This window comes from Pempheris klunzingeri, chromosome 21 (assembly GCF_042242105.1).
Source record: "Pempheris klunzingeri isolate RE-2024b chromosome 21, fPemKlu1.hap1, whole genome shotgun sequence".
Taxonomy (NCBI): domain Eukaryota; kingdom Metazoa; phylum Chordata; class Actinopteri; order Acropomatiformes; family Pempheridae; genus Pempheris; species Pempheris klunzingeri.
The window spans coordinates 15,118,824-15,131,088 of NC_092032.1; the positions used below are offsets into that span (position 1 = coordinate 15,118,824).

The 12,265-nt window shown below is 41.2% G+C and overlaps 2 protein-coding genes across 4 annotated transcripts in view; both read left to right on the forward strand.

The window, feature by feature from the left end:
• Positions 1-1,473: 1,473 nt before the first annotated feature.
• On the forward strand, positions 1,474-3,972 carry otulina (OTU deubiquitinase with linear linkage specificity a). Its single transcript, XM_070853135.1, has 3 exons — positions 1,474-1,662; positions 1,824-1,945; positions 3,372-3,972. Exons 1-3 carry the CDS (start codon positions 1,549-1,551, stop codon positions 3,793-3,795), a joined length of 660 nt encoding a protein of 219 aa, XP_070709236.1. The 5' UTR covers positions 1,474-1,548; the 3' UTR covers positions 3,796-3,972.
• Positions 3,973-5,135: 1,163 nt separating this feature from the next.
• LOC139220726 (uncharacterized) overlaps positions 5,136-12,265 on the forward strand; it is a 275,609-nt gene continuing 268,479 nt past the window's right edge. For 2 of the 3 annotated variants that reach the window (XM_070852544.1, XM_070852542.1), the window contains exons 1-8: positions 5,365-5,438; positions 5,927-6,207; positions 8,090-8,713; positions 9,430-9,627; positions 9,931-10,263; positions 11,105-11,190; positions 11,317-11,423; positions 11,542-11,685. In XM_070852544.1, the coding sequence (XP_070708645.1) occupies positions 6,065-6,207; positions 8,090-8,713; positions 9,430-9,627; positions 9,931-10,263; positions 11,105-11,190; positions 11,317-11,423; positions 11,542-11,685 (1,635 nt within the window). In that variant the 5' untranslated portion in view covers positions 5,365-5,438; positions 5,927-6,064. Of the gene's footprint in view, positions 5,202-5,364; positions 5,439-5,926; positions 6,208-8,089; positions 8,714-9,429; positions 9,628-9,930; positions 10,264-11,104; positions 11,191-11,316; positions 11,424-11,541; positions 11,686-12,265 lie in introns of those variants that run through there. The other variant, XM_070852543.1, reaches the window with a different exon arrangement.

The following is a 12,265-nucleotide window of genomic DNA, read 5'->3' on the forward strand; positions in this document are numbered from 1 at the left end:
GACATGTTTTCAATATGAAAATTATTTTGATTCCTTGTCTAAAGCATGAATATGTATGTAGTATGATGCATATGCAAAATAACATTATTGTGTGTTTTCATTATTTTTGTGTTGTGTTTGATTTAATACACTCATAAACAATAAATTCGACGCAGCCTATCTCAGTCATCAACAACATCTTTTTGATTTGACTTATTACAGTTAGTTTAATCAAACAGGTGTATAAATACTCATATATATTATATCACAACATTTTCATTAAAAAAAAGAAAAAGAGTCTTTTTTAAAGCATTTGTGTGTGTGTCTTAACACAGAAAAAAACTTAACTATACATTAACACATGGTTCATCACTCTACTGCAACAATACAGATATTTTCCTGCACCTCATTTTCCCCCCTGGCATCATGACATGAAAAGAATAAATAAAAAAACAACAACTTTCATTTACAGCCAAACAGAAGGAGCCTAAAATGAAAATGATGTGTTTTACTGTACCGACTGTATTTGTGCTGTTAGGATGATAAATATGAAGTCAAAAACAGAAATAAAAGTCACAAGGGGACAAAAACAGCAAACTGATGACGATGATGATGATGATGATGATGATGATGATGATGATGATGATGAGTAGTAAAGCTAAAACTACATGTTTGGCTGTTAAACTGATCTCTCACCATCTGTGGAGGAGCTCAGATTCCTGAGGACGTTTGCTGCTCTTCAGTCCTTCTCAGTTTCTCTGTAGACCAGGTTCAGTTTCACAGCGAGGCACCAGCGCCCCCTGCAGGACTAAAGCATGCTGTCACATGATGTGTGCTGTCGCTAGATGGCAGTGTGGTCTCACAGTTTAACCACAGAAGAAGAAGAAGAAGAAGAAGAAGAAGAAGAAGAGTGCCTTAAAGAAAAAGTACACCCTAAAAGAAAATATTCAGTATTTTTTGCAAGCTTCAAATAGCACAAACAAAGCAAAAGTTGGCAAAGATGTCATTGACAAACCAGCTGCTCCCAAACTTTTTGGCTTATGTGTCCTTACAGACGGTGTCTAGTTGGGGCTTCTTGACTTGTTATGTCCATCCTGTAAGTTGTTACTATGTGAGAAGTTTAAAGGGGAAACTACTGAGTCCTAATACCTAATATTTCACGCAAAAAAGCAAAGATAAGAAAATAGTCCAAAAAATGAGTATAAATATTTTCTTCTTTCCTCTCTCAGTATTAATGTCACAACCACAGTTTAGTATTTCAACATATCAAAACAGCTACTTTTACTTAAGCAAAAATATCTAAGTATTTCCCCCAATAGTGTCTATTATCTGAAGTGTGTTTAATTAATGTATTATGTGCTGTAACCAAACAGCGGCGCACCTTAACTCGTGTTTTAAGGTGGATTTTCTCCCTCTTCGGGGCGCAGGGTGATGACGTAAGCGCTGTTAGCTAAGTTGCTGCAGTAGCATCACAGCGGCGCGTCCGAGCGGAGCCAGTCTACCTCTGTCCCACAGGCTGCTGATGAGCTGGCAAATAAGTGTTAAAACAGCTCTTATTATAAGCTCACCATGTCCTGGTTTAAGGCTGTTTCGTACAGCGGAGAAGATGTTTTCGACGAGAACGCGGACGACATGAACTTCTTAAATAAAGAGTGGACATCCAACATGAAGAAGAGGATCCGGGTAAAGCTAATGTGTGATGTGTTATCACATGTTTTCACTCAGAAATGTCGAGCTTAGCCTGTTTGTTGTAGCATTAGCTCCCAGTCTGGTACCATTCCTCTTATTGTTAGTGCGTAAATCTGAGTGTACCGTGTTAATGTTGATCTGGGTGTTACGGACAGGACGGTTACGTGGACGGGATCGATGCCGGGGAGGAGGCCGCGCTGCAGGCAGGCTTCAACCTGGGCTTCAGGGAGGGGGGCGCTCAGATTGCAGCCTTTGGCCGCCTCAAAGGGATTGTAAGGTACACCATTAATCTAACATGACATTTATGTGCACATTAAGATGCTTTAGGACTGAAGTCAGAGCTCAAACACAGCTGTTCTTTCCTTTGAAGCTCATAGTAACATGAACAGCACGCACATACAAAAGTGGGCTACAGTTACAGTGATGATGATGATGATGATGATACAATTACAGAAAGAAGAACATACATTTTCAATGAATCAATGGGCTGTTACAGATTTATCAAACAAATAGCCTTCTTATCCTTCAGGTACTTTATTGTGGTGCCAGACTGGAGCACTTTTATTGGCCAAGTATGTGAACACAAACAGGGAATTTGACTTCAGTGTTTCCACTGCTCCTGTGTACTCACACAGAAACAGACAAGGAGGGAGACCAGAAGAACAAAATTAACCCGATAAGGCCCAAAATACTTAGAGACTTAAAGACTTACTGGATACGTTTCCCTCCGTATGTCTCTTAAAAGTCCAGTCTGTGATTAAACCAGTGGTTTAGGTAATAATCATGGTCAGATTTGTGGCATTAAAACGTACATTTCAGTCTAAATTAGATACAAAACCAGAGTTTCTGTGTCTTTGGCTAAGTTGTCATTTTTTCAGGACCCTTCTTTGAGGAATAAAAAGCTTTTTTTCTATTACCCTTTTTTCATTTAACGAAAGAAGCCACATATCTCTAAAGATAAATGCTGTCAGCTTTAAATGAAATAATTCTAAAAAAAAAAAAAAAAAAAAGGCTAAATTAGGATGTAAATCAGAACTAACAATAAGTAATACGTTTTAAAGAAAAGAGTGAATTTGAGCAAGAATGCAGTGTCAGCTCTCAGTAGTCAACAGTTTCTGTTCTGTGGACACTTTTTGTGCCATAAATTAATGAAAGTATTGATTTTTAATATTAAGTTCCTGTTTAACAAGAACAGTAAGTTCAGGAAGTTTTATTCAGGCAATATCACAGTATTGATGTGGTAACATTTACCTCCAGCCATTGAAAGCCTCTAAATTGTGTAACTCCCTGAGTGGAGAAAGACTGAACACAGGGTGTTTATACAGAGCTGGACCGTTCCGTATATTATTCATATATTGTTTTTTAAAATTTATATATTTTTGTGCTTGTCACTTTTTAAATATTAAAAATCCTGCTGCTGAATGTTGTTGTGTTTAGTTAGTAAACATCAACCAGAAAACTTATCGTATGATTTTATTTCTTTTTGTCAGAATAATGTATTTGGTTATTTAGTTGACCTCTTTTTTTTCTCTGCTTTTCCATTCTTGTTCACTATTTTAAAAACATAACATTTCCGCCTCTTTCCTGCTCAGAAACATCCTGAGCCTCTTTTGTTCTGGTTGTTATTGAAGACTCTTCTGTGCCCGTCACCTCTCTGTGCCATTGTTTCTGACACTGTTGCCTCTTTGTGCGTCACGTCACAGCGCTGTATGGTGCTGGTACCAGATCCAGCACCCGGAAAGCCCCATCCCAGCCTCCATGACCGACCTCCTGCAGCGGGTGTCAGAGCGTGAAAACTCAATCGTGGAGGGCTTGAGGAGAGCCGTGGAGAATCCCCCTCCCAGCGTGAGCTCCGTCTCTGAGAGCATGGAGGATCTGAAGGTGGAGCCGGCAGATTCAGGCTGCTGCGGAGAAGGATGTAAAGAAACAAACTGCTGCAAGAGAGGAGAGCAGATGGACATGGACACCTCTCACGGGCAGCAGAGGCCCTGCTCTGTGTCCGCTGACGACTCCTCCAGCTCCGGGGAAAGCCTGAACGACCTCCTGCAGCGCTGCGTGGATTTAGTGTCGGAGCTCGGACTGCCGCAGGAACTGATCGGTCACATACAGGAGCTGAGGAGCATGTAGTGATGAAGATCAGCATCTCAGCGGTTTTTAGACAAAATTTGGACAAACACTTGAACTATGAAACAAACCAGGTTTTAATGTACATTTCTTACGCACTGCAATGAAGTACCTCTGATGTACATAGTGTAAAATATTATTTTACATTCATAATTTGTATAAAATGGTTAAATATTTAAAAATAAAAATGGATTTGTCATATTTTACTGCATTTCTCATCTCACACTTATCTTCTTGCCCACCTTATTTATATTGGACATTTATACTTTTTGTAATGACAAATTGTTATTCGTTTGTTCTAATATGTAGGAGATGTTTTGTAATGAATTTATCTGCCCATTTTCTACAAGTTGCAAGTTCTTTACTTGTCTTGTGCACAAAAATAACAGCAAAGCAGTCACTGGCCATGAAATCCTTAATTCTCAGGCTCGCTCTGACAATGCTCAAATAACATTTATAAAAAGAAAATCACATAAACAAAAAGTAAAAATGAGAGACTAAGACATATGACAAGATACCACAGAAGGTAAAATAAAATGTATTAAGATATGTATATATAGAAAACATACAATACTGTGGTATCCAGGTGGAGCCTGAATACAGGAAGTAAAATACTCTAGTTGTACACTGCGGTGTGTACAGGTATAAACAGTAGTATAATTCTATATGTACAGAGATAAGATATGCATAATACTTTTTTCTCCTGTGGCAAAATTTGCTTCCCTCTAATAATTCCTTCAATACTAAGGGGTTCTTATATTGTTATTTTAGTAATAATAATGAAAGCATTCTTTAATTAATGTACCTATACTGTGATACAAAAGCATTTTCTTACCAAGTAAATATCAAATATCACATGACAGCAAAAACAAAAACTTTGCTTCCAGTTTCCTTTGACTTTTCTAACTGATTGCAAACCGCATTCACATTTTATAGGGCAATGGCTGAGTATCATCATTTAATCTGATTATTACTTTACTTGATTGATTGATTGATTGGTTAATTGGTTTGTGTATATCAGAAAATGGTGACACTCCCAGAGTTAAAGGTGCAGCCTAAACAGCCTAAAACCCCAAAATAAAGTCCTACAAAATAAAGAGAAAAGCGGCCAATCATGACATCTCACAGGTTGGAAACAGTGCGTTTTGTCTCCCTCTGCATACTCTTATTTGTGATCGAATAACCGATCAATCAATTTCTGGTTTAAGCATTAATGTTTCGTTAGCGTGCCAAAAATACAGCAGGATGAACGGGAAGTGTAAAGTTTCCGAGCAGCACTTGAACGCCTCAAAACCCCCGACGCACAGGAGTATGACGTCATGCGCTCGGACCGAGCCGTGACCTGCTGCTCCGGCTAAGCTAGGGGTTCACACCAACAGATGTTCCGCACAAAATACAGCAAAAACACGGTATTTATGAAATGTTCCGCACTAAACGAGGATGCTTCGGTAAATTTAGAAGGTAACCAGCGTGGCGGCTGTGATTCTCATGAGCGTCGATCAGTGTTTAGCGGCGCATGTTTATATTTTAAGTTTACCGCAGCTAGCTGGCTAGCTAACTTAAGCTTGATTTCCAGCTAACAAAAAGTGAAACAACAGTCGGAGCTGCGTGATAGCAGAGTTTATCTCCAATAAAACTCCACCGAGGTATGTTTGTTTTTGTCGTTATTAATACGGAAGTGACAGCTGAATGTGCAGTGTGAAATGTGCTGTCAATATCGTTACTTCCTTGTGTTTTATTTACAATAAAATGGGGTGGAGCTATGATTTAAGCTAATGTTACACTACACGTCTTTTGGACAAACTGAGTAGCAGGTGTTGCAGCACATATCGTGAGCCAAGTTGGAGTTTCAGCCAAATATTATGTCTTCCTGGTGTTTAGATGAGGTCATACATGTGCAAACCAAATGTTTTGACCATTTAATATTTACATACAGAGAGAAAACACTTTAACAGCTGTTATAACATGAACTGCATCAGTTTACAGGTCAGAATACAGTCAAATACATCAAATAATATACAGCAAAGACGTTTCCTGTTCAGGTTACAGCATTGAATTTATTGTAACACCTGCTATGTCACACAGGGAGGCGTGTGCAAGACATAAACGGTTTTGTGCTTCTTGGCTTTTGCAGCAGCTTGGCCCTCGTCATCATGGACTCCTGAAATCTTCTGGCATCGGCGACTCATCAGGTCGCTTGCGGTTGTTGTGGGCCTGAGGTCACCGTTCAGCCTGCAGTCTGTCCGTCCTCCCAGGCAGAGGGAGCGAGCAGATGGGGAACAGCTGCTGTCACGCTGAAAGTCCCTGTGGCAGTGCGGAGGAAAGAAGTGGTCTGCTGAAAGATGACCCGAAAGTGCCCACAAGTGGATCAGTCGTGGTGGGAACTTGTGGTCCTGAAAAAGATGATGACATAAGGTGAGATGATCACTGCAGTGATGCCGTTCCTGTTTTTGAGTTTCGAGGCCTCCACCCTCATTTTTATGTCAGCATCATGTGTCACTACCTGATTTTGGTGGTGTAGTGTTTCCTTATGCAAACTTCAATAAAAGCCCGTCATTGAGCAGTGGGCTACACCCTCAAATGTATTTCAGCAGAGACAAAAGTAAACCTTTAGTGTCCCAGAGGGGCAATTTGGCTCACAGACAGCCACCAACACATACAGCAGTGAATGAAAGTTAATACACACAGGCCACTGCTGACATTATCACTCTTTGTCAAACCCAGTTATAGAAAGTGGAGGAGGACACTGTTACATCCGCAGGTGGTAACAGATCAAATAACATTTTCTTTAGAAAGCCAAATGCGGGTAGAATAAAAGACGTATATGTGTTCGTGTCAGCTCTACGGAGGTAATACCCCTGCTGTGGTGGAGGCAGATTATTAAATTTCCTGTGTAAAGGCAGTGCTGAGCGTTTTGTAATGCTCGGACCTGATATGAGTGTCAAAGCTTGCTCACTCTGCCATTGTAGCTAATGTCGAAACTGATTCAATAAAGGAAGAGCACTTTCTACAGAGACGTGTCTGTGGAAATGTTATTTACTTAATGAGTAGGATTTTCCCCAAAACAACTTATAGTCATACAAAAATTATCCTTCTTAGTCATCACTGATGAACTACTAGAAGTGTGTGGCGTTGTGGTTATCTGCAGAGATCCTGCTGCCCTCTGCCTTTATCTTCTTATCTTTCTGTGTTGGGACGTTTCTGGGCGTCAACCTTTGGGTAGTGGGCGTGCAGCCTCCAGCCAATAACAGCACACAGTGTATGTGGGCAGGGCTCTATGAAAACACAGAGAGCTGAACTAAGACCACTTATCTCGAGTGCTGTGCATCACCTGCTTGCTAACTTAGTTATGCTCCACAGACAAATGTAACATTATCTTATTGGATGTGTTTTATCCAGCGACTGTTGTTCCTTTATCAGACCCCCTACAAGCTCCTGTGACCACATCCTCATTCCAAACACTCAGACATGGTTGCTTTAGCAGCGTTTTACTAATTATGTATTTTCAAAGTCTTGTACTTCAACAGTTTAACGACAAACTGACTTTCTTGACATGAAAATGTGTCTTTTAAATTGGCAAACATCATATGTGTGATTCATTGCACAGTTCAAATGGGATCAAAATATTATTTGTCTCTCACTGTTGACTATTGTACAGATTTTTTCGGAAGTAAGATCCCATTGTGGTCCACAGGAGGGGGCGGGACTTCGTTTCTCTATAGCGACCAGGTGCCACATCATAAACCTGTAAGCTACGAGTCAGAGATGAGGGGCCAACTTTGAATGTTGTGTGTTCAAACCGCAACCGGCAACTCCGACTAATTCTGCCTTTAAACGTTGGTTTTTACTAAATTTTACTCTCCGGGCAGAAAGTAAACTAATGTGACATCATGAAAATACCCTTTAAAGACGTGACTCTGCTGGTGGATAATGGGCCAAAAAAACAACTTTGGATTTTCCACCAAATGTTTGTGTAGGATGTGTTTATATGACCAAATTATATGGGTCACAAAAGGGCTGGGGGACTTCCAGAGGTCTTGAGAAACTTTTTGTTGTCATTTCACGCACTGGTGGTTAGTGCGAAGAGATACATGAGGATGACTGATTTGACTACAAGCGTCTCTCGTCCTCCACACCTACAGTACAGAAAGAATCTTGAAACATTTGCTGCAAAATCTTGTTGTTCATCGGGTTTAAAATCAGATGAAACTGTTTCTCAAAATATCAAAGCTGCGTTGATCAGGATTTTTGTTGTATGATGTGACACTGCTCATTCTCTCTGTGTTTTGTCACTCAGGAAAATACAGGATGGGGCCAGTGTGCTGGTGGAGGAAAAGGTGCAGGTGCAAGTGAAGCAGAGTCCTGAGGGTGGAGAGACGGAGCTCAATAATACTCAGGAGAATGGCCCCCTGCAGAAGGGCGTCACACAAACAGCAGCACCTTCTCCAAGGAAAGGGCCTCAGCTCCAAGAGAACTCCACCAGAGCACAAGAACAAGATGAAGATGAAGATGTGAAGGAAGAACTTCTACACTGCACTTTAAACTCCCTGCAGAAAGAACAGGTCAAAGCTGAATGGGAGGTGTTTACCGCTACAAATGTGGCACCAGAAGAAGAAAATCCAGCTTCAGCACAGAGCAAAAGCCCTGGTAAAAGCTCACCAATGGCTGGAGCAGTTTGCCCTGAGAACCTTCCCCATACTGAGACAAACACAAGGGAGCACATTACATCGGACACTCCTCTTGATAACGATGAGGATGCAGGCTCCGAGGTCGCTGGTGATAACGCCGTCGCTGAGCCATCGGGGTCCTTTTCTCAAAATAATGAAGTGTTATCTGTGCCAAACACTCAGCCTGCAGCAGTTTGCCAGGTATCGTCCATCTCTGTGCTCAGTCAGGAGATCGACAAAGAGTCTCCGAGCTGGTGAGTCACACAGCGAGAAAAACTGTAAACCTTCACTTTCTGTTGTTGTTTTGAACGTTGGTTAGAAATATTAAACACCAATAATAATATTCATCACCTATCGTTCAATTTTCATTTTCATATTTTTGATATGTTTTAAAGTGGGTCTAAATGATCAGTATACCTCAGAACAAATGCTAAATAATATGACAGATGGGTAGCAAGTTAAATATGGGGCATTAAAGGGCTGATTAGGAAAGCAGAAAAAACATTTCTATTCCACAAAAATAAGGAATTATTCACATTTTTCCCAGTGAATTACTTGATATTTTTACCTCTTAACATATTCCAATAAAACAGTATACAACAAGGAATAATTACTCTTTTGTTGAACTGTTTGCCAAAAACATCAGGGTTTTTCCCCAGTCACCCAGTTGTCTGGGTCCAGTTGAAGAATACACTGGTGTCATACACCAGTGACAGTTGTTTGCTGTATCAAGGTCGTCATCCCTTCAGTCAGTGTCCCTGTCTTGTCTGTGCTTGAATTAGGTCATTGAGGCCATGTTGCAAAATCAAAGAGCAGGACTGCTGTAGTGCAGGATTGGATTTATAGCATTTTTGCATCAATGTGATGAAGTAACTTGATTTGTCAAGTGTTAAATACACCGGAGCGAAGACAGAAATTCAGCCCCTGCTGTATAGAAATGAACATCTCTGTCCTGTCGTCCCGTTTTTAGTGCTGTGACAGAGGATGCTGAGAATGAGAGCTCTTCTGTGTGCAAGGAGGCCACTCGTCAGGTCATAAAAAGCCATGATATCTCTGAGTCTTCTCCTGGATCGGAGCCCACAGGACTCAGCCGCAGTGCTGAGGAACGAGACTCCGCCAGCTCTGTCAGGGGGCCAGAGACCACAGCTCCAGCAGACGCCAGCGAGAGGTTAGCGGGTTCACAGTTTGTGACATCAAAACAAGACACTTGTTTACAACAAACTGTGTCCTTTTTGTTTTCAAGAGCCTCCCTGTGACCACTAGGGGGCATGTTGACACCACCAGCTCCTTGTTCCTCACACCGTCTTATATTCTTTTCTCTACAATATTTTAACACCTAAATGTGTGTTTCATGATGTGAAGCGTCAGTTAAGAGGCACGTTCAGTATAATACATTCATAATTTGAGTTAAAGAACTTCTTATAAATAGATTAAGTTGAAAAAGTGACAAAGGTGCATTCTCTCTCTCCAGCTCAAAGCCCGATGAGGATGCAAAGCCAGATCTTGAGCGTGCGACTACGAAGGACGTCACTTCCCTGGAGGACACCAAGCAGGATATTGGGGAGGAAACAACGACGAAAGCACAAGAGGAAGATGGAGATGTTCCTGAAGTGAAGGAAGACGATAAGGTGGAGGCAGAGAGCGCTCCCACAGAGGCCGAGACTGAGGCTGGGAAAGATGCTGGGATTCAGGAGGTAACGGGAAAAGAGGAGCAGCCTTCTGGGAGCTCATCCACTGATGTAAAGGCTGATGAGGCACCTGTCACAGAGAGGGAGGACTGCGCTGAGGGTGGCCTCACCAACAGGTTAGCATGATGATTGTTTAAGTTGTAAGTTAAAAAGGCGTCTAATGGTGCCACAAAGTACAATACACATTTCTCTAGACAGGATTTTCATATAAAAACATGAGAAAATACTAACTATGTAGATATTTTGGCATTTATTGTCATGGTTTGAAAGATTAGGAAGCCAACAACAAGGATAATTTTCAGTTTATTGTGAGGTTTTTTTTTCCAAACTCAGTTTTTATTAAATTTTCAATAACAACAATACATTATATCCACTTGAATGAATAAAATAAGAAATAATGATTTTCCACAAGTATGATCCTACGTAAGGAATACAAGGCAGTTGGGGGAGACATAATTGTATATGTGTGTATATTTAATTCTATATTGTTTATTATGATTATATATTTTTGTTTATATTGTCAATAAATTCCATAAAAACCAAAACCAACAATGTGTTTGGCCAACTCTCCAGACTTTCTCACTTTTTCTACCCCGTCTGTGACGCAGTCCCTCGCCCACTGGTTCCTGCTGAACACATTACTTTTTAAACATGGGTTACAAACATGCAGTGTATTTTCATTTTGTTAAAGTGATTTCTTAAAATAGGTGGGCATCGTGGTTATTCAGACAGACGGTAACATTGCTTTAGCTGGGGACTACTTTCAGCTGAGGATTAATCCTAATTTAGTGAGTTTTTACAGCAGCAGGATGATTTGTTTGTCATAATAAAGGAACATGTCGCCAAGTAAAACTGTGAATGTGTCACAGAGGAAAAAGATACATCATGCTTTGGATCAGTTGATTGATGGTTTTAGTTTTTTCATCACTGGATTTGATTTGTTTTTGTTCCCTTTAGTGAAGAAGACCTGTACAGAGGAGTCGAGGAGCTGCCAGCATCACAGAAAGACGAGCCAGGACCACCGCCTGTGTTAGACAGTACATGTCAGTACATCTATGTCATGGAGTTGCATGAGAGATTTGAAACATCAGTGCCTTTGTGTTGTCATGTAATATGTAGACAATAGTCCTTTTTGTTTTGTCCATCATGCTCTCTGCTTTCTTACTCAGTTTTAAAAGTGGAGGACAGATGCAGTTTGGCTCCAGCGGCGGATATTCTGTCTTACAGTGAGAGAGAGTGGAAAGGAAACACTGCCAAAAGTGCTCTCATTAGGAAGGTCGGTGCCTGTAGCTCCAGGGGAGAAGAGTTTCAGATTAAAGTCAGTTGTTGTTGTTGCTGTTGTTGTTTTTTTCATGTTAATGATAAAGAAACTTCCTGTGGCGTCCCTGCTGCAGGGTTATAAGGAGATGTCCCAGAGGTTTGGCAGCCTGAGGAGAGTGAGGGGGGACAACTACTGTGCCCTCAGAGCCACGCTGTTCCAGGTGCTCTCCCACAGCCCCCAGCTGCCCGCGTGGCTGCAGGACGACAACATTAGCACGGTAAATATTCACGTCAGTACGCCGTCTTTCCACTACATGGTGCGGCTCTACTGGACTCTACTCGCTTTTGGTACCGCTTAATACTTCAGATGTCTTTGCTGATCGTCATAGAGACATACAGGAGCACTGAAGGTGTTAACACTTCTGCCTTTATTCACTGACAAACTGTGACCTACACTGTGCACTTCCTGTTAAACTGACAGCTAAACTTTCACCATCATTCTCTGCTGCTCGCTCTCACTTGCTCAGCCACACACTCACTGTGTATCTTCCGTGCTGCCCTCTTCCTTAAAGGAGCTGCACTACTCTTATGATGAATAATAATGAAGGGATTGTGTTCTGGATACGTCTGCACCTCGTCAGTTGACCACGGTGTGGTTTTGCAAGCACCAAAATTAAAAATCTGGGTCAAGTGAACAAAAAAATGGTGGTTGCTGCTGATGGTAGCTGAACAATATAAAAATGGCAGGTGTGCAACTTTTGCTGAAGGAAAACCAGTCCAAGTAGAACTGAGGTGAGCAGAGCTTGTGCCATATGGGGGAAAATGGGCTCTATGAGTTGAAAACATCTCCAGTAAGCT